The sequence below is a fragment of the Thunnus albacares genome, chromosome 20 (genome assembly GCF_914725855.1).
Source record: "Thunnus albacares chromosome 20, fThuAlb1.1, whole genome shotgun sequence".
NCBI classification, from domain to species: domain Eukaryota; kingdom Metazoa; phylum Chordata; class Actinopteri; order Scombriformes; family Scombridae; genus Thunnus; species Thunnus albacares.
This window is the reverse complement of record NC_058125.1, coordinates 4,141,219-4,162,975: the sequence shown is the minus strand read 5'-3', so window position 1 is coordinate 4,162,975 and position 21,757 is coordinate 4,141,219. Positions and strand designations below refer to the sequence as shown.

At 40.7% G+C, this 21,757-nt stretch overlaps 1 protein-coding gene across 8 annotated transcripts in view; it reads left to right on the top strand.

Moving 5' to 3' along the window:
* Nucleotides 1-21,757, top strand: part of dnah9 (dynein, axonemal, heavy chain 9) — a 178,919-nt gene that overhangs the window by 86,282 nt on the left and 70,880 nt on the right. For all 8 annotated transcript variants that reach the window (XR_006399614.1, XM_044338784.1, XM_044338783.1 and 5 more), the window contains 9 exons: nucleotides 6,503-6,583; nucleotides 7,313-7,492; nucleotides 8,081-8,311; nucleotides 10,459-10,653; nucleotides 11,797-11,916; nucleotides 13,732-13,920; nucleotides 15,082-15,317; nucleotides 15,416-15,538; nucleotides 17,158-17,362. Coding sequence is in view for 7 of the 8 variants with exons in the window: in XM_044338784.1 (XP_044194719.1) it covers nucleotides 6,503-6,583; nucleotides 7,313-7,492; nucleotides 8,081-8,311; nucleotides 10,459-10,653; nucleotides 11,797-11,916; nucleotides 13,732-13,920; nucleotides 15,082-15,317; nucleotides 15,416-15,538; nucleotides 17,158-17,362 (1,560 nt within the window). In the remaining variant the exon portion in view is untranslated. The remainder of the gene's footprint in view (nucleotides 1-6,502; nucleotides 6,584-7,312; nucleotides 7,493-8,080; nucleotides 8,312-10,458; nucleotides 10,654-11,796; nucleotides 11,917-13,731; nucleotides 13,921-15,081; nucleotides 15,318-15,415; nucleotides 15,539-17,157; nucleotides 17,363-21,757) is intronic.

The following is a 21,757-nucleotide window of genomic DNA, read 5'->3' as shown; positions in this document are numbered from 1 at the left end:
CAATGAAGCCAACATGGACAAGAAAGATCACCTGTTGATAGAGATCACATGATATGATTGAAAGCTCCAGAATTGCTATTAAATGGACCATGTGGTGTCATTTGTGTATATTTTGTCAACAGTTAGAGAACCGTTGTAATGCTAGTTTGACCATAACATATTTTCATGAGTGTGAAGGAAGCTCCAAATGGATTACATTACCTTAAAGCTAACCCAAAAACTGCTTTTAATTTAAGATCTCTTTAAATAAACACCAAAATATTACACTTTTAGAATTCAAGTGACTTCATGTGGGGATGGACCTCAAGACAAGGAAGCTGGTTGAAATAATTGGGCAGTACAATGAAAGTTTGCTTGTGCTAAATGCATGCAAGCACTTGTCTTGAAAGACAAAGACCATTCATTGATCCCAAACACATTGTTAGTCCAATAGGGATATTTTATTTTGAAATGCTGCCTATTTTGAAACAGTTGTAACCTTTTTTGATTTGTAAACAAGTTTAATTTAGTAATTCCTTTTGCTTATGTTTAAAGGTGCAGTGTGTGTAATTTAGAGGCATGTTGTGGAACGACTTGGCAGAAATGGAATATAATATTCATAAGTATGTTTTAATTAGTGTATTATCACCTGATAATAAGAATCATGTTTTCGTTACCTTAGAATGAGCCTTTTATATCTACATAGGGAGCGGGTCCTCTTCCACGGAGCCCATGTTGCCCCACCATGTTTCTACAGTAGCCCAGAATGGACAAACCAAACACTGGCTCTAGAGAGAGCCTTTTGTGTTTTTCTCCTACATGCTTGGAAGGGGAGGGGGAGGCGAGGGGTGTTCTGTTGTCTGCAGCCTCACCATTAGATGCCATTAAATCTTAGACACTGGTCCTTTAAAGGAAAATGTAGATACTTATTCTCATGACAGTGGACTTCCTGACTATGGGTCATGCTAACTTTGCATCCGCCACCTTGAGATTTGGGTAACACAAACTCGGGCGAAACAACATATTGGGGCAAGCAGGACAAGCCTTCTAAACCTTTTCTAACAAATTTCAGTTTCACAGAAACTAAAGTTCTGCAGAAATTTCTCCAGTGGATTAGCTATTTTTACTAACCGCATACCAATCTACTTGTGGGGGAACTTGCTGGCTAACTAAACTAGCTGGTTAGCTGTGGGTCGCTGTCGATTTAGCATGTGTGCTCTCTAGAAAAATATTCGCCAGGATTCACATTTCCTGGATCTCTACAACAGAATTAGCATGACCCATAGTTGACCCATAGCATACCATGTGAATAAGAGCCAACAGCCAAACTTTCCTTTAATTCAGCCACACAGTTTCTCCATTTGTGTTTGTTGAGACCATGAGTACTGCTGGTTTCCTACTATACCAGGTAATGAGTGCCATTCACCTGACAGCACAGGTGTAAATTGGTTGACATTATGTGGCTAGAATGAAAAGCAAGGCCAAGTACTAAAATCAGAGAGTCACTGCAGTGGCAAAGTTTCCACTGTACGTGTTAGCTGTTAATCTAATGGTTAATATCTTGTTTGGGAAAGAAAATTCTAGATAATATTTTGCCCCCTCGTGTTTATTAATGAGGTGGACAGAAAATTACTTTTTGATATAATGTACACCACCACCCACTACGCCCTCAATAATGAACATAAAGTGGTTGGTGAGTGTACATCTCCATGTATTGATGTATTTGTTTTTCAGAAATAAGCTGTCGGATTACATCAGTGAATTTTCCTACTGTCCATAAGGCCTCTAACAGCTACTAGTCTACTAGTCTAGCTGCTCCAGAGTCATGGTTAAAATCAAAAGGCTTGATCAAGTTTTTGCTGTACCGGCACCTCTGCTCTGCACCTCTGGAATGATCCTCCACTTAGTATTCACACTGCTGGCACTGTCTCTTTTTTTAAAATCCTGCTGCAAAACACATTTTTATTGTCTCTATTTCCTGACTGACTAAGACATCTTATTGTTTGCACAATACAGCACTGTCATGTTACCACCAGAGTATATGTTACTATTTTAAAATTCCCTTTGATGTCTTTTTCTCTATCTGTGGGCTTTGTGTGATTATTTTTGACTGTTTAAACTTTTTTCTACAGATCTCTTTTACACTGTTGTTCTTATGTTTTTATTGCAATTACTTTCTCTTCCAATTAAAAAATGATTAACGTTGTTAATAGTAGTGGTAGAAATAATGATACTTGTAATAGTAGTGGTGGTGGTGGTGGTCATAGTGGTAATTGTTGTGGTAGTAGCAACAGTTGTAGCAGTAGTTGTAGTATTAGGTAAAATACTGGTAGTGCAAATGCTAGTAGTTACTGGTAGTAGCAGTAGCTGTAATAATAATAGTCACAGTCATAGTAGTAACAGTAGTGCTAAATGCAGGTGTGGTACTAATAGTACCAAACGTAATAGTAGTGCTTATAACAGTTGTAGCAGTAGTTGTTGTAGTAATACTAGCTGTATAAATAGTAGCAGTGGTAGTATTAGTAATGATAATAGTAGTAGTAATGGTAGTATAAGTGGTAGCAGTGGTAGTAATAGTAATGATAATAGTAGAAGTGTAGTAATGATAGTAGAGGTGGTAGTGGTGGTAGTAGTAGTAACAGTAATGATAGTAGTAGTAGTAATGGTGGTAGTAGTAGTTTGTGGTAGAAGAAGTAGTTGTCATAGTTGTAGTAGGCTGTTATACTCGCCGCTATGTCCACACCTTTTCCATACACACTTATACACACACACTAATTATCTCTGTAAAAACACAAAGAGCAGAAAAATACCTGCATGACTCTTCCTGCCTTTTCTTTATTTTGCCATTTGAAATATTTATTTATATCATTTGATGTTTCCATCTTTAATATCTACACCTGGATCCATTTGTTCAAATGTTTACCATCTCAACACCTTTGCAGAGGAGATCTACAGTATATGAATAATGCAACAGAAGGTCTGTGTGTGAAGCAGCCCTAATTATAGTGGGTCTAGTATGCTATGCAAGTAAATGTTAAAGCACACACACACACACAATTTGGCTCTTACATACCGTGCATCTGCACTGCTTTGCATAAACATGCCCACACATGCCCACCCGCACAAAATCACACATATGCATAAATACACCTTATGCAGAAATGACGTCAGCGTGTGGAAAGCCACAGAGCGTTCTATGTTTTTGTTTCCTGCCGTAGGAACGAGCCGACGCGCACATATAGAAGCTGTATGGTAATCGAGGAACCTTCTAATTAGAGAGCATATCCTTTACAGCAGCGAGCCACCATTAATGCACCCTGTGTTTGTTAGTGCATCCACAATCATGTTATTTAACATTCAGTGCAAGAGGATCTGTGGCTCACCAGGGGCTGCTGTGGTCATGATAAACAAGGACCAGGAGGGTTAAAGCAACAATGTGTGTGTGTGTGTGTGTGTGTGTGTGTGTGTGTGTGTGGTGGGGGGGACTGTAGGAGATGCTGTATGAGTGTATGAGTCATCTGTTCCCCTGAGGACACATTAGTTGCATGTTTTTTTTTCCTCTTCAAATTTGTGGAGGTTGTGTCCACCTTTGGCTGGTCTAGCCTTGAGTAGTGGTGTATGTGTGTGTGTGTGTGTGTGTGTGTATTGTGGATTCATTGTGCTCAACCACTCATAAACATTCGTCGAGTCACGCACACAAGCTTGCGCCGACATAATAGCAGGAATAGTAGCTGTATGAATATTAATAGCACAAGTAGCAGTAATAGTAATACTTACTTAGTAGTGCAAGTAGTAATAGAAGTAGTAATATTAGTAGCAGTTATAGTAATAGTGGTAGCACTAGTAATACTGCAGGTAGGAGGAGTAGTTACAGTGGTAGGACTAGTAATATGTCTAGTAATAGAAGTTGTAGTAGTAATAATACTGGTAGCAGAAATAGTAAAAGTTGCAGGAGTAGTAATAGATGTAGCAGTTTTATGGAAAACCATTTGAGCATTTATTCCATATCCTTGATATCAGATGTCAGTTTCCTCGTACAAGTTGAACAAAACTCTTACTAGTCACTCGTTTTCAGCAACTAGTGGTACTTTTGTCCAACTAGTTCAAACAGAAGCCTTACAAGTGATGCTGAGCACCACAATAGTAGCACCAAAGTCCCAACTAGTCAGCTTTCTGATGCACGAGTCCCAATACTGAACTAGTAACACTGACAGTCTGACTAACATGTAACACAGCTTTTCATAGAGTTGTAATAGTAATACCAATAGTACGAGTAGAGTGGTACAAGTAGTAGGAATAGTAGTAGTTGCAGTTGAAGTAGTAATAGTAATCCTAGTATAATAGTAATAGTAGCAGTTGTAGTGATAGTATTATTCGTAATAATAGTAGTATAGGATAGTTATAGGACTAGTATTAGTAATACTAGTAGTAGCAGTTGCAGTATCAGTAGCACTAGTACAAGTAAAACTCGTGGAGGTAAAAGCAGTAATAGTAATTGACAGGGGCGGTGTTAGATGTAAGTCTTTGAGCCTAATCTTTAACAAAGATCTGATGAGTCCCGACAGCTCTTTGCATTCAGAAGAAAAATCCCAGGTTTCCCTTAGAAGGATCATAACTGGAAACATTAGACTTTTTTTTTCCCCTCCCTATACGCACACAGCCAGATGTCTCTTTGTTGCATGAATGAAGCTATACTTATCACCACGGCAATGCCAGCCAAACACTGAAATCCAAAACTCCGTTGAATCGAAACGGAACGGTTTTGAGTCCATAAGCCATCACGCATGTGGATGAATGGGTATAGTCGCCCGCTTCGGTATCTTATCTTGCCTTAAGAAACAATAGTTGTAATCTACATTTACAGTAACAGGGAGTGAGAGTGGGCTGTAGCCATGTTTTTTTTTTTTTTTAAAAGCCAGCCAGGAACAGAGAGAGAGAAGCTTGGATTTCTATCTGCAAGATGATAAACACAACACAGAAGCCGCTCAGATGTATTGAATATCACCCATGTCTCCCACCAATTAGTTTGTCCCTCTTCACCCTCCCCACCGCTGTCTTCCCCCCCGACTATTCATCATGTTGATGGCTCACTTGGTGCTCGTCTAATGTTCAACCGAATCTTTTGCACGGAATCATCACAACCTGAAAGGGTTGTCTTCCCTCCGGCCTGATTTCCTGTTTGTTAATTAGCTGAAAGACAAGCATGAAAAACCGTCTGTTTTTATTTCCCCAGTGCAACATTTTGATGGAGTTGGACGGTAATGCAGAGCCCTATTTGTCGGTGGAGTTATGAGGACTTTGTAACAGCTTTAATTTCTCTTTACGACCGTCCTTGGTCTGTGCATTTGTGTATATGTGTGTGTGTGTGTGTGTGCTGATAGCGGCTCTTGATCTTAAAGCTTTTATTTCTTTTCCAGATATGCACGCCATTCATCCTTTCCTTCCCCTTTATCTGCTCGGACAAGAATCCGATTTTTTTTTGTAGTAATGGATTAAAGGTCACATGCATGGTCCACGGCACAATCCTGCAGGGCACAAAATGTTATCCGCAAAGGGTTAGACCCCTTTTGTGAAGCTTATTTGTTGGAATTTCCTGAGCCACAGAAATCTTCTTTATTGCTTTGAAGAACCGAGGAGATGTTTAGGTTTCAATTAAACTGCCATCTTGCTCGATCAGCGATTGTATTACTAATAAGATCCAACGATGATACAAACAAGAAAAACAAATGATCAGTCCTTCAAAACCACCCGAGAGATTCAATTAGATGATAGCGATAGATTCATTAGTGCCCATGATATACACACTGATTGCTACTTATACCATTTAATGAGACAAAAATAGATTATTGTCGGCAGCCTGCCCCTGCGCTCTATTGATCACTCCCCTCGTTTTATAGCATGTGTTCTGTTCTTCCTCCCAACCTGTGAAGACCAGAAAGGCTTCGTCATTCGTCTGAATTCCCGTTAATGGAATAGTTCAACATTTTGGGAAAAGTGCTTATTTGTTTTGTGTCCGAGAGTGTGTCTGAACTCAGGATGTGTTTAGCGTAGCTTAGCATAAAGATCAACTAACTTGGCTTGACTTTGCCTGACAGGAAGTGTACCTGTTAGCTTGATTTTCAGGCACTTCTGAATCATGAATTTGTTTTAACCTAGTATGCTGAGTTGGAGCTAATTTTACTTTATATGTCAGCTGGTTTAATGTATTATATAGCATATTCATCTTTGAAGTAGCTACTAACTACAGCTGTCAAATAAATGTAGAGGGAAAAGTCCAACATTTCCATAGTTTTCACAACTGCTGTTTGTTTACCATAAACCTCCACAGGGTACCTTTAAGTTTCAGTTAACAGACAGATTGCTGAAGAAGCATACAGTATGTACATGAATGGAGAGAGGCTCTTTCATTCCGGTCTGGTGAATAAGATCCACAGTTTATTCATCCAGATCTCCAGTCTTGCCTACAGTGTCAGCCAATCACATCCTCCTGACCTCCCGGCCTCCTCGTCTCATCCTCTGATAGGTGGATGACCTCAAGGCCAAGCTGGCTGCTCAAGAAGTGGAACTCAAGCAGAAGAACGAGGATGCTGACAAGCTGATCCAGGCGAGAACATTTTGCTCCTTTTTAGACTCACCGCAGAAAAAATCACTGTTAAATGTTGATATTGTTTCACTTACAGTACCTCTGCTGGTGTGTGTAGCTGGTAGCTCTGGTTATATTTATCCAGGTTTTCAGATTTCTGTCTCTGAGATTTCTCCAGTGACCCTAATACAATGAAGGTGAGGCGGCATTTTGCTTGTGGTGCTCAAAGAAATGAAAACTGACATTTAAAAAAATTCAGCAGCAGCTTGTCCTCCCAGACACAACGTCCCTGTTACTTTGGATAATCCACAAATGGATTTCTGGCATCGGGTGAAACAGCTCTGCTCACAGCGAATAAAAGCGTGAGGAAAAAAGAAAGAAAGAAGCTAGACTTAAAAACCTTAAATCTTTTTCATCTTCTGTTATCTTATGTCGCAAATCGATCTCAAATAGGTCGGAGGGGTAAACATTAGCATGCTGTACGACATTCTTACACGTCGAACTTTTCTTCCTACCACTCTTGGTTTGCCAGCATTCAAAGCTACGTAGCTCAGATTTCTAGCTCCATATTCAGCCAGTTGAATGTCCACTTTTTTCCCATCTATTAGGAAACACACAGTTTCATCTGAACACTGAAATAGTTGTTTATTTTCAGAGTGTACCCACGCGGAAAGCCATGCTGTGAAAACTAAGCCACTGACTCAGCTTGCAACATTAACCCAGCAATAAATCCTGTGTGCCGTCCCCCAGGTGGTTGGGATAGAAACTGAGAAGGTGTCCAAGGAAAAGGCCGTGGCTGATGAGGAAGAGCAAAAGGTCGCCGCCATCGCCGTGGTGGTCAGCGGCAAACAGAGAGACTGTGAGGAGGACTTAGCCAAGGCTGAACCAGCTCTCCTCGCTGCGCAGGATGCCCTTAACACTCTAAATAAGGTCAGTTACTCTCTTATCCCTCGCTGTGTCTTATTGATTTGCTCCATCATACTTTTCTCTCTCGGTTTTCTTCTTTTTTTTTTTTTTTTTTAAGAGGGTTTGTCGTCTTTTTTTCTTTGTTTGATATAGTTTTTCCCAGCTTCAGTGGAATAAGTCATGTCCACACAGGCCTTGAACTGTATAAAAGATTATTGAATCACAGGAATTAGCCGGGTCTTTGCTAAAATAATGTCTTCTCTATGTTCTGTGGGCATTTAGCTTCATCCTCGCATCCCATGTAGGTTTATGAGCAGCCTGGGGGATTTTCAAAAACACCCTCTGTGTTTAAAAGGTGCTCTCTGTTCAAACAAGCAGAACAGACAGTTCAATCACTGCTTAGAGCTTTCTAAAGATGCCCTAATTAGAATTCTCTGTTGTCTTCTCAAAGTCAGCATAGGTTCGTCTTCTTTTATTCTAATCCTTTTTTCTCTTTTTTTCTCTCCCCCCCCCCCCCCCAGCAGACCACAGAGATGTGCAGTCGTTCAAACTCAATTAAATCACGGCTCTTTCATTTTCCATCCATTATTCACTCTACCTTCTCTACTTCAGAACAACTTGACAGAGCTGAAGTCATTCGGCTCTCCGGTGGCAGCGGTCACCAACGTCACTGCGGCTGTCATGGTCCTGATGGCGCCCGGCGGCAAAGTCCCAAAGGATCGTAGCTGGAAGGCTGCGAAGGTGATGATGGCCAAAGTGGACGCCTTCCTGGACTCTCTGATAAACTTCAACAAGGAGAACATCCCAGAAGCTTGTCTGAAAGCTATTCAGCCTTACCTGCAGGCGAGTGTTTCAAGTAACTGTCTGTCGCTCGGCAAGTTCAACTAATAAGTCTTAAATTTAGCAGTGGTGTGACTACAATGACAGCGGCACATTATTGCTGTCGAGCATCCAAATGACAGCCAGTGAAAATCATACGGTTAATTAAGCGTTACAAATTTAACAGCCGCCCTGATTATCAAGTTTAATGAAGTGGATACTAGGTATGTCAGAGCAGCAGATAAAGCCAAAATTCACTCTAAATTTACTATGTACACCACACACTTTCACTTGCTAGAGGCTATTAATGTGACATCATTTTACTTTTAAAAGGCCTTTAATATTTAATAGTAGTAATGTGTTGTAATTATTGAGGTTGTAGTGGGTGGTGGTGGTGTACTGGAGTGCATTACATTGAATGGTGTTCCTAATATTTTGTCCACTCCATTAACATACATGATGGGGGCAAAATATTAGGAACACTTTTCAATATAATGCGCCCCAGTACACCACCACCACCACCCACTACGACCTCAATAATAAACATAAAGTAGATTTATCACCTTTCTGACAATGTCAACAAAAACTGTGACATAAATGTAGAATTTATGTTTATGACCGACTGAGACTGTAAATTTTTAAGAGGAAATTACACAAAGTTAATTTATTTACTAATTAATGCAGGAGTAGGGCTGTCAATGAATATTCTGAATTGGATTATATAATCAAATTGTTTAAAAAAAAAACAACAGATATTTGTGAAAAAAAGCAGCACTACTGTGCCTGTCTGCCTCATGAGACAGCCACAGTGCCGCTGCATTGAAAGCACTGCATGATTGACAGGAGTCACATAACGTCACTTTCATCGATCTGAAATGAAATGTAGGTCAAGCTGAGATGAGTGAATAATTCATCAGCCGTGTAGTAATGACGGCAGAGAGTTCACAACCCAACTCGGCCGCAGAAAGAATGATTTGTACTCGGAGCAACCTAAGGGTGTTTTCACACCTGTTTGCTTGGGTCTGAATCGGTTGATGAGTTGTGTGTTTTTCCTTTGGTGCCGTTTGGCTTTTACATGGCAAAATTTGAAGCAAACCAAAATCTGTCAACAAAAGCCATGTGGGAGCTGTCATGCCGTTCATCGGTCAGAAATCTCGTGGGGTTGGTGGGCGAAGAAAGGAGAATTTGTTTTTCTGAAACGGCAGTTAGCTACAGCATTCATGGAGGACTTGATTTTCCCTCTCACCTTTGTAAAACAGAAAATAAAATTAATGTATGAACCGTAGCACTCAAGGGTACAAAGGTGTAATTTTTACACACAGGAGGGTGGATTAGTAAAATGGTCTTTGAACATATTTTCTAACAGCAATTAAGTGTACTACTGTTACTGAAATAAACAGTGTCTCTCTCTCTCTCTCTCCATGCCTCTGTGGTGCTGAAAGAAGCACAGCAGCAGCTACTTTTCAACTGTTTTCTTATTCTTATTATTCATATTCTTATTAAGAAGAATAATTATAAAAAGCTGTCTTCATTTCAGTTAATGAACCTTATTATAATAAAATAATATATAATTTACAACATTTAAACATGTGATTCAGGTAGCTTAACCATTGCAAATTACATGAATTCTGCCAAAGTCAGCAGTGAGATTACAGTCTGTGCTGCTCTCTTTAGCTAGGCTAGGCTAACTCATCTAGTGTTACTTTTTTTGCATTTTTCTCTTCATTGTTATTGGAATTAGCTACTCATTACTACTTCATGTATGTGGTGTAAACTGAATTACTAAAACATGTTGAATTACTAAAACAGTAAATATTTTTCAATACAGGAAACAAGAAGGGAAAATATATGAATTTCAAAGACTAGCCGTGGCTATCTCACTAGCTAGCTTTAACTTAAGCTAGCTCTCTTGCTTTAGCTAGCTGTCTAGCTGGTTGTCCCTCTGTTGCTGAGGTCATAGAGTTAATTATTTTTTGTATGGCAAAACAAATGTCAACAAGTGGCCTCACCTCGGTTTTGACTGAATATGCTGTCAGTGAGTTTGTCTTTGAAGGGGCAGCATATTTTTTTCAGCTCTCAATCTGACTTGAATCAATCAGAGCTCTGATGTGCGAGTGTTTGATCAGTATTACACTTTGCACTTTTGCGTTCATCTTTTCATCCCTCTCCAGGATCCAGAATTCCAGCCAGATCTGGTGGCCTCCAAGTCATATGCGGCGGCGGGCCTCTGCTCCTGGGTTTTAAACATCGTCAAATTCTACGAGGTTTACTGCGAGGTGGAGCCCAAACGTCAAGCTCTGAGCAAGGCCAACGCGGAGCTGGCTGCTGCACAGGAGAAGCTCGCCGCCATCAAGAGCAAGATCAATGTAAGCCTTTGAGTTGCACTGAGCATACGAGAAAGAGTCTGTTTGTTAGATGCCAAGTATATCTGTCAAAGGCAATTTCAATATCTAAAATCCAGAGAACCTATGTATTACCATCTTATTAAAGAAAGGACTTTAGTTCCTTTCTATTCTTTGAAGTCCTGCTCTTGTTTTTCAGTCACACAAAAACACACTGACACAAATACTAAATAGAGTCTTAAAGTCTCAGTTTGGTGGGCTGACTTTTTTAACAAAGCAGAGCGTGTGCAGAAAACTTAAAAATCTCAGCACTTGCACATAAAAGATTCTTTAGACATCAGTATGATCAACAGTTCTATCAAACCCTGAAGATAAGCAGTATAATAATATTTTGATGCAACAAATAAAATAAAATAAAAAACAACCAACCAAATGCTATAAACCGAAACAGAAATTCAGGATATGAATTATTTTATCAAAGCTTGAGTGACAGTTGACACATACGCTCTGCCAGTAATGATACACCACCAGTATTTCATCGATACAAAGCTGGTGTAAGTGCTATTAAAGGCTTTTACTCTTCATTAATCTAAAACCAAATCCATCAACCTAAAAACTCTATTGATAAAAGCAGCTGTAAATAATTGTTTTTCAGTGGCGTTTGACATTCAGCACAACAGAGAGCCAGAGAGCCCCAGCAGAGCGCGGTGCTCGGGACGCTGCGGCGTCCGCTTACATCAAACCCCGCAGAGTGCAGAGTGACGACTGTTAATAAGATCCAGCATGACTTCTCTCTGTCATTTTTTTTTTTTTTCCAGCCCTCAGTCAGATCGCTTGAACGGAGAGTGGGTTCGGAGCCAAGGGGAATTAGCAATCCTCAAACTAATCTAATGAACCTGTGTGCCTCTCCACCGATTAATCCTGTTTGTCCTTGTGCTAATTGCTTCCATATGCCAAACAAATCCATAGCAGAGGGAATGATAAGTTTTAACCAACTTTTCACACGCTCCCAAGTTTCTTTCATACACAAGACTTCAGTGATCTTTGTTCTGTCTTTGAGGATTCTTTATGGCTAAGCTGTATTTTAACAAGTGCCAATTTTTTTTTTCTCTGTTTCTGTATGTGTGTGTGTGTGTGTGTGTGTGTGTGTATTTGCGGCCCTATCAGCACCTTAATGAGAACCTGGCCAAGCTGACAGCCAAGTTTGAGAAAGCCACCGCAGACAAGCTCAAGTGCCAACAGGAAGCAGAATCAACGGCGCGCACCATTTCCCTGGCCAACCGCCTGGTGAGGAGAGCGACAGCGGGGTCATACGGAGCATCAGCTACACCCACAACACACTCTCTTTCCCCAGCTGTTTCCACTCACTCCTTCCATGAGATAGATACAGATGTGCGAGATGAGGATGTAAATGAATGCAAATACATTATTCAGCATCCATTTTCATGTGGACGCATCATCCGATTGACGCGATTTGTTAAAAATGTCACAACACTTCTTTCCAAATTGAAACGCACACAGACATCAGACGCAGAATGAGGATAAATTGAGAATAAAAGTCCATAAATCACTTTGGAAATGGTAGAAATGATAGGAGTTAGGCGCCCTTGAAAGCTTCAGTTCTTGGCTTATGATAATCAGATTGAGACTTAACCAGGTAGTTGTTGTCTGTATAGTGGAGACTATAAGCAGCCAAAGCAGCAGCATCTTACATGATGCAGATTTTGTCAACAAATACGCTAGAGGCTACTTAAAGCAAGAAGATGTAAATCATTTGAAGTTCAATTTTCAGATATTCAGCAGGGTTTATCCTCAATAACTTTCATTAGTTTTCACTAGATTAGTTGTGCAGTGGAGGATAAAGCCTGATTTATATTATTTTTACCTCATGATCTGATATTAAGGTCTGCACCTCGGAGACTTGACAGTAAATGACAAGCTGAAGTTAGGTACCGTCTGAAAAGCGAGAAAAGAGAGCTTTTCACGTTTGTCAATAGCTTTCTCTTTTTTCATAGACTCTTTTTCTTTTTATCTGGACCTCCTCATATTGCATAAACAACTTAAGACCTGTTGATAACTTTCAAATTTACATTCATCAGGGCCTCCTCCCATTATATACAGTACACAACCTCCACTATTCAAAGAAACATCATGCATTATGGCCCACTATTAAAACCTCCTGTTCCATTTGCACTATTCATTTCCACCTGAACCATTAACTGTTGTGTGCTGCTGTGTGACTATTGACCAAAGTTACATGTTTTTTATTTACTAAGTGGGTCTGATTCATTTAGGTAGATGGTTAAAATACTGTATGTTATCAATGGTATTCTGTATATTTAGTGAGCAGCCGAGCTGACAGTTTCTAACAACTTGGGGTATAAACACTAACCAACTCCAGTATAAATTTGAATACAGATATTTTTATTAGATAAAAAAATACAGATAGTAGCTTTAGCGTCACACCACTAGTGCACAAACATATCTCTGCTTGTTAGTGTAGCTTCTCTTTCCATATGTTAAGACACTCACACACACACACACACACACACACACATACATATATGCATAAATCCCGCCATCACCTGCCGGTGTGGTAATCTCCTGCTGACAGCAGCGAAACAAAAAGATGAGTGTTGACACTGTTAGTATGATAATCTAAATTATTCAGAGGAAGATTCCAAAAGGCCTGACGGGAGCAACAAAAGGACAAGAAGTTGCGCTCATCTGCTAGTCACTCACAAATATCAATGCAAATGCAGTCAACTCGCTGAAGTGTAAAGTGTTTCTGTGATTTATGCTGAAAAGTTACAGTCTGTATCCAAGTTGGGTGCCTCTCAAGTTTGGAAGAGATAAGATATTAAGGTGAACTTTATTGATCCCTGATGGGAAATTGCATCATTGCTGCAGTAAAGAGTAGAAGTGTTGCATGAGCAGAGAGGTAATAAAGGGTATGAAAACCTAATAAAAAAGGACTTGCAGCTAGTAAGGCATCGTAGTTCTGGAGATTTCCTGATGTGTCTGTACATCGATGACGGCGGCCGAAAATGAATTTAGATCTGATTTTACAGGATGTAAAGCTGGTCTGTCTCTGTGTTTCAGGTGGGAGGTCTGGCGTCAGAGAACGTTCGCTGGGCCGAGGCCGTAGAGAACTTCAGGAAACAGGAGAGGACTCTGTGCGGGGACGTCCTCCTCATCACCGCCTTCATCTCCTACCTGGGGTATTTCACCAAACGCTACAGGCTGCAGCTTATGGACAACACCTGGAGGCCTTATCTCAGTCAGCTGAAGGTGGGTGTGGGCTTGTACTTGTGCATTAAAGGTGTCGTGGCTACACCGGCTACAGAGATGACATGTGGAGACCTCAAGAATGGTGATTGGTCAGCTTGGGCTTCTCGTGTTTCTTCCTACAAGTTTATGATGGTAAAAACAAAGAAACACGTCCCAGTAGCCTACTGGTTAAGATGTATACCGTATAACAGCAATGTCCACAGCTTCATTCTGGTAGCGGACATTTGTTGCATGTCGTATCCCTCTCTCTACCTTATTTGCTCAGCTCCAGCCTCCATTTCTGTTGGTTATGATAATATCTTATTCAGCAAATGAACTGCTGACATTTGAGAATGCAGCAACATCGCTAACAAGAACAAGAACAAGCAGTCAGACAAGTTGTAAACAAACTTCCAGGTTAGATTAACTTATTTATGAAGAGACAACAGAGATGAACAGTAAAATTAAAACTCAACTTCCTGCTTCACTTTGACCTACTGTACTTTGACGTAGTTTTGCACACTGATGGATTTGCTTCACAGTGAGGGATTATAAGTGACAGTGAACTCACTTTCAGTTTTACCTCCAAATAAGATGAAAGCTAATCTGTCAAAAGTGTCAGCTTGTTCATAACCTATTTAATCATCTCGCCTCAATACAATATTATCATAAGCTTCAGAATCAATAGCCGAGCTGCAAAAACAAAGCGATTCATTCCCCCGAGCTATAAAAAAAACAGTTTTTCTTTACACAAGTTGAAGAAAAGCTGGGTAATCTTCTCCTTTTCAGCTGCTGAAAGAACAAATCACTGTAGCACCAAATATGCATTAATCCACATCTGAAAATAGTCCCTGACAGATGCGTTAAGACTGAAAGAAAGGTCAGAGGAGGCTGATTTTTTTTTTTCCCAACAAGATTCTGATGCAGGTTGAGATTGTGAAGACAACATGAAACAAGTTGAGGAAAGACTCAGTTATCTGCTGGTTTGCAGTAAGCCTCATATACAGTAGTTCTCTGTCACAGTCAATGAAAGGATGTAAACACATATAGAGAAAAGTTTTAGTCGGAGACAAACTCATATCTAACTTTATACTATAACTTTGAATCATTTTTACCACTGTGGTGTAGTCTTACAATTGGAACTTGCAAACATCACACATACTTATTGATATTATCTGCAAGGTTCCCATCCCCGTGACCCCTGACCTGGACCCTCTGACCATGCTGACCGACGACGCCGACATTGCGGCGTGGCAAAACGAGGGGCTCCCGGCCGACAGGATGTCCACCGAGAACGCCACCATTCTGACTTCCTGCCAGCGCTGGCCCCTCATGGTGGACCCCCAGCTGCAGGGCATCAAATGGATCAAAAACAAATATGGAGAAAATCTGCGCGTCATTCGCATCGGACAGAGAGGGTGAGCTGCTTTATGCTGGAACGTGGACATGGTGGTTTTTTTTAGACATATTTCAGACAAGCGTTAACAGAGAAATACCTGCTGCTTTATTTTGAAAGGTACCTGGATGCCATAGAGAGAGCTCTGGCAGAAGGTGACGTGGTCCTGATAGAGAACTTGGAGGAAACATTGGATCCTGTTCTTGGACCACTGCTGGGCAGAGAAACCATTAAGAAGGGCAGGTAAGAAACACATTGCACCTTTTAAGTTTAGTTGTATATAGAGGTGCTGGGTAATAATAAAGAGAGGAGAAGGGTTCAGGTTTTTCAATGTGTAAGTGTCTGAGTGTCTCTCAGAGTTCAATCCACTCAGTAAAGAGTCTGTTTTGTTTTCCTCACAATCCCAAATAAACTCAGTTTAATACAGGTTTTACTGCTGATCCACACAAAACAAAGCAAAGACGCAGCAAAGCAATACAGTGCATAAAATAAACACAGCAGAAAAACGTCAGATAGGTCGGACCACTATGTTTAATTATTTATCTTTATAAGTTACAGTTATGGCTGAAAATAACAACAGAAATAAACAAGTTTGCCAATTTTACATATCCCTGCATTTAGAATCAAATGCCAGTTTACTGTTGTTAATGCAATGATACACTGATTCACTCTATACTGACTTCATATTGATCACTTAGTTTAGTTTAGTTTGTTAAATATATGTTTCATATTTTTCCATGTCTCTCACTGTGTCATTCCCCTCTGACATGATGGTTATGATGATGATGGATATGATGTTCTAAAGACGAACTGATCAATACTGCTTTCGTTGTTTTATGGAAATCATAATTGATTGAAATGCATACAAGTATGCATGAGCATATCATTACTGTCATTGCTTTGGGTGAAAAGTTTGAATGTCAAACTGTGGTTTGATACAGACGATACACTTATTCATAAGAGGTCGTGATATTGGGGTAACACTGATCAGATGCCCTTTCTCACCATCAAAGTGAGATTTAAATGCGTGGAAAGAATAGTTATAGAGACTGACACAAACTGTCAGATACTCTTAGCTTCAGTCAAAAAACAAAGACATTAACATCAGCCTTCCAAAACTGCTCTAATCCTTGTTGAAATAGCAGCTACTGTATTTATATCCAAGTTCCAACTGTGATACATATCTGCTGGATTTATCAGATAAATTAAAAAGAGCAATTCACAATTACCACAAGCTGTAACAAAGTCAATAAATACATCCAGTGAAAGCATCTCTTCTCCTTCCAGTAATGACAATCACACTTTTAATTAAACGGTGGTGTATTACCTTACTTCCCAAAGCTATAAAATTAAAAGTACCAGACATTGCCCTGCTGCCAAAAAACATAACGAGAGCACTAAATGTGTGTTCATCTGAATCTGAAAATAGTCCCCAGCAAATTCACTACTTGGGTGATGTTTGCTTAAAACCACAGCACCCAGTTGTTTTAAGAAAAAAATGAACCTTTAGGGAAGCTGTAGAGACGTTGGAGAGTATTGAGAGACAACCAACACATTGTAGGTTTTGGTCTTCTCGTAGGATTTGTTGATATAGAATAACAGCAGACTTATTCTTTAAAGGGACAGTGACATGACATTCTTTGAGAACCGCTGATTAAAGACAAGTGTCCCAGACACCAGGAATATAGACGCATTCATCTGAATACAGGAGCATGACAGATAATTATAGCATCGCCTTCAATGATGAGTCTCTTTGAGTGGTTCCTGCTCCAATCACATTTCCCATCACCGTCTCAGAATCTTTGCTTTCATTTAGCAACCCTCAATGATCAAAAACATCCCGTTCCTCATTTACCAAACAGGTACATAAAGATCGGAGACAAGGAGTGCGAGTACAACCCCACTTTCCGCCTCATCCTGCACACCAAGCTCGCCAGCCCTCATTACCAGCCGGAGCTGCAGGCCCAGTGCACGTTGATAAATTTCACAGTGACCAGAGACGGTCTAGAGGACCAGTTGCTGGCCGCTGTGGTCAGCATGGAGAGACCTGACCTGGAACAGCTAAAGGTGAGGAAGTCAGACTACCTGTCGAGGCAGAGAGAAAGCCTACCCGATACAGATATTTAACTACAAAGAGGACTTTTTGTCAGATCTCTTTTATCTGATATGTCGCAGGAATGTTAAAGTGAACCCGAGCAGACATGAAAGCAGTATCTGTCACAGCCATCAGGTGCTATCACAGAACAAAACAACTGTTCCACGTCGGACTCTTTGAGTTCCTCTCCTAACATCTCTTCTGTGCAGGTGTAATTAAAAGAAACAGTTTGAGGAGTCAGGGGCCTCCAGGAGCCGCTCTCGCTCGTCATTATCCATCTTTAACGCTACACATCGGGAAGAAAATGTCGTCTTGTCGTCTTTAGACATCACAAGAGGCTGCAGGTCTGGGCTCTTTGATTCCAAAACAATCATCTGGCGCCTTTGATTAACGGCAAACTAAGTGGATGTGTGATAATTATGGGGCTTTGGGTTCCTCATTTAGGGAGACCGGGACACTGCACGACTGTGTGTGTGTGCATGTGTGTCTGTGTGTGTGTCTGTCTGGAGGTGCGTTTGCTTCTGTGTGTATGGTGGATTTGTACGTGGAACATAGAGTAATGAGAAAATTAGATTACCATTTAAATGTGCAGTGAGTAGTGTTCTTCAAAGTATATTGATATTCATTTTAAAATTGTATTACAATTAATTTGAATAGTTATGCATGACTTCACAGCTTCTTAACTACTGTCCAAATTCCAGTGACCAATTGTCACTGTGCAGTGTTTCCACCTATCATTACCTTGGAGGGGCAGCCCACCCGCCAACGTGATCCCCCTGCCCCCCCCACCCCTCCTGAAAGAAACAAATAAACACAAACTGATACTAGCAAGATAACAGGAGTACATGATTTACCTTATTCATGTGCACTTATTCCATTTCAGCTCAGTGTAGAGAAATACACTGATACGAACAACCACCCTACTGCACACATCTATGACAACACTATCCGTGACACGCCCGCCTCACGACAACTAGTATTTTCAGAATAATCCTGGGGGAAACACTGCTGTGTGAATAATTTCAACTCCTACAAGAAGTGAAAGGGCCTCAAAAGTCTGGACCAAAAATCTGCCTCCCAAATTAAACTGTTTGCAGACCACTACTGATATTTGCTAATTCTCAAAACAATTTATTTTAAATGCAGGAATTGGTTCTAACCATTATTTTTCATGATTTCACTAATTAATAAAACCAAAGTTAAAAACATACAACACAAAATTTCACAGTGCTGACAGTGTTCAGGAGTTGATTTTTAGTTTTGAACTATTGCTTTATCTCCTATGAACCTGTCTGTTCACAGGTTTGCAAAGAGCACTTTGTCTTAAAGTTTAAGATTAAAAGAAAGATTAAAAAGCACTCATTAGTCACACTGCTCTACTACGACTACTGACACTACTGAATATATTGTTTTTGTTTGGTGACTTCTGACACCAGAACTTCTTTTTACTCTTTGTTAACATTTTGCTAACAGAGTTTGTTGAATCTGAAAAGCAGAAGAATTCAGATATGTTCTTACATTAGACCCGTTGTTTCCTCTGCATGATCCACACAAAAACAGTCAAGAACCCAGTATAGAGACAATAACCAACAATGTGTCTCTCAATACTTCATGACTTCCCTACCTCTTCTGCTTCCTACTGAAGACATAAATCTTTAAAAACACCTCGCAGATATTTGGTTTCACTTTTTAAAAAAAGGTTCAGTAATTTCCCTAAAACAGCTGGGCGCTGTAGATTTTTAACAAACATTACACAAACAGGAGGACATGTGGTGGATGAATCCACATTTGGTGCATTAGTGAGTATTTCTGGCAGCAGGACGGTGTGTGTGTGTGTGTGTGTGTGTGTGTGTGTGTGTGGGATTGAGTCAAAATAAACTACAGCGTGTGTGTGTTCATGGTAATGAAGGAACATGTCACCCAATGCAACAGTGTGGCTCATTGATGTGTTTTTAATAATTTTTGGAAGACTACGGAGCTCTACAGCACAGAGGAATAAGATATATCAGGCTTTGGATACACTTGGATCACTTTTGGGATTTGTTGACGATAAGAAAAATATAGCTTTAATTAACTAACAACCTTATCCTTTAAATCGTTTGATAATCAACCGTGAAGGCAAAAATACATTAATACTAAATAAAAAAATGAACTTCTGAAGCACTGACAATTTGCCATTATGTCACCGTCACCCTGTGTATTGTTACTGTGACTTTCCTCCATTCATCATCGAGCTCCAGGAATTGTGTAATTGTGTCTTGATGCTATCCTCAAGGGAGTTTCATCTTCTTCTTTTTTTTTTATCACTTTGGCAAAACTCATTTATGTTCACACATCCATATCCACCTCTCTGAAATCAAAGTAGAAGCAGAAAGGAGACGCTTTGAGGTGTATTTTCCTTTTTAATGTAAATGACTCTCTTTGTTGTGCAGACCCTCGACCCCTTGACTGCGAGGAGGGGGAAAGCTGTTGTTCCACTCTGTTGATCAGCGTTGTCATCACCAGCTGTAGCTTTAAGCTGTCGCCGCTGGTCAGAGTTAATGGCCGGGCTCGCTACTCTGCGTACAGTACGGCAGACTTTCGAGGAGTAATGAGCGCCACATAGTTACGATACCCACAGTACCGTCGTCCACACTGTGAATGTAAATGTTGGTAATTAAGCGAAAACTCACTTGATCAAAGCTCTGGCTCCTAATGATGTCTCGCGCTCATCTCATCGACAATCTGCTCTTTTCCTGTCAGCTGCTTGAAATGGATTGGCCGGTGGCGCTACTGTACCACAGCAATTAGACAACACATTGACACACTTCCACTGTTCCTTAAACGCGGAGGCTCTTGTCAGTCGCAGGGAAGGGGGGAAAAAAAATCAGAAAGCCCTCCTCGTTCAGAACGTGTCTGGCTCACGGCGGAGTCTCCGTGAGATCAGAACGGAAGATAATGTGGGAACTCTGTTAACGGGTCAGGCAGATTTACTCTAACACAATCCTATTTGCATTTTGATGGTTTTCCGGAGGCGTCCTTGTTTGCGTCGGGCCTCTGTAGGCAGCGCTTTATTCAGACCTGTAGGCTTTCATCCATGGACAAATCAGCATTTTTAATAAATGGGAGAGAAGGTGGGGAGGAGGGGAAGGTGAGGGTGGGGGGTGGAGGGGGGGGGGGGACCAAAATGCCTGAGTTATTTTAAGCCTTACGTCCCCTCAGCAAAATCCAACGGAGAAGAAGTGAAATGTGATTTAATGAAGCTTGTTTAATTAGCATTTCACTGAGATCGGAGGGTGAGGAAAAAAAAAAAAACAAGATCTGGAACTCACTTATCATTTTAATTAACACTGAAAGTTGAGTGTGGTGTTGGTGCTGGTGGAGATGGAGAGGGGAGGGGAAGGGGGGGGGTGTCTAGCTGTGTACATTCCAAGCACCTTACCATGAAAACACGGCCCGTAGAATGGAGCGCTGAATGGCTTTTTTTTTGTTGTCAGTAAACAACCCGGACTGATAACAATCATCAGACTGATAGCAAAGTGCAAATTGCAAACTGTACCTGTTTATATCCTTTGAACGAGTCAGCGCCATTATACCTTTTAATGAGGTTAGCGTCGCTACTGAGCCGTAAGATGACTACCGGGTGAAAGAGCTCTCATTTAACCCAGCCAAAGACGAGGGTGGGGGGGGCTAAGGAGCTTAAAATGTCAAGTTGCCTTTTTGGAGAGTGCACAGGGGGATCAGTCTACAACCTTTTACTACCACAACTATCTCCTCTGGTCCTCCCTCTGCGCATATACGAGTGTGTGTGTGTGCACATCCTCGTGTGTGTGTGTGTGTGCACAGTTTTTACCCAGACCTTTGCTGTTAATGAGAACTAAAAATGCTCCACTTCCCAAATTACCTTAACAGGGCTGCTCTGTGGCACTTGGTAATCATTTGCCTAAAAAAAAAATGATAGATGTAATATCTCATTTTAATCCCAATTAGGGTGTTCTGCTGACTGGTTAATTGTTTGTTTTTCCCGAGCAAGGGTAATTACAAGTACAATGTGCCAGAGGAAAGCTAATCGTTAAAAACTGACTCATTATTGGATCCAGTTGGGAATGTTTTGGTGTGGATAGCTTTTTTTTTTTTTTTTTTTTTTTTTCCCCACCCTCAAGAGCACATGCATCCGGGCAAGTAGAAGGTCACAGTTGAGTCACACAGGCGGATGTCCCCCCGGCTAAATGTCCACCATTCTGTTACTTTCTCCTCCGTGTTCCAAAAGCGCGTACACGTCGGGCCCTTTCCTTAAAATGCCACGAATCACAATCATATCCCCTCCCTGTGCAGTTCTGTCAGGAGGAGAACTTTTCAACGACAGAGTGAGTAATAACGTCAAATTC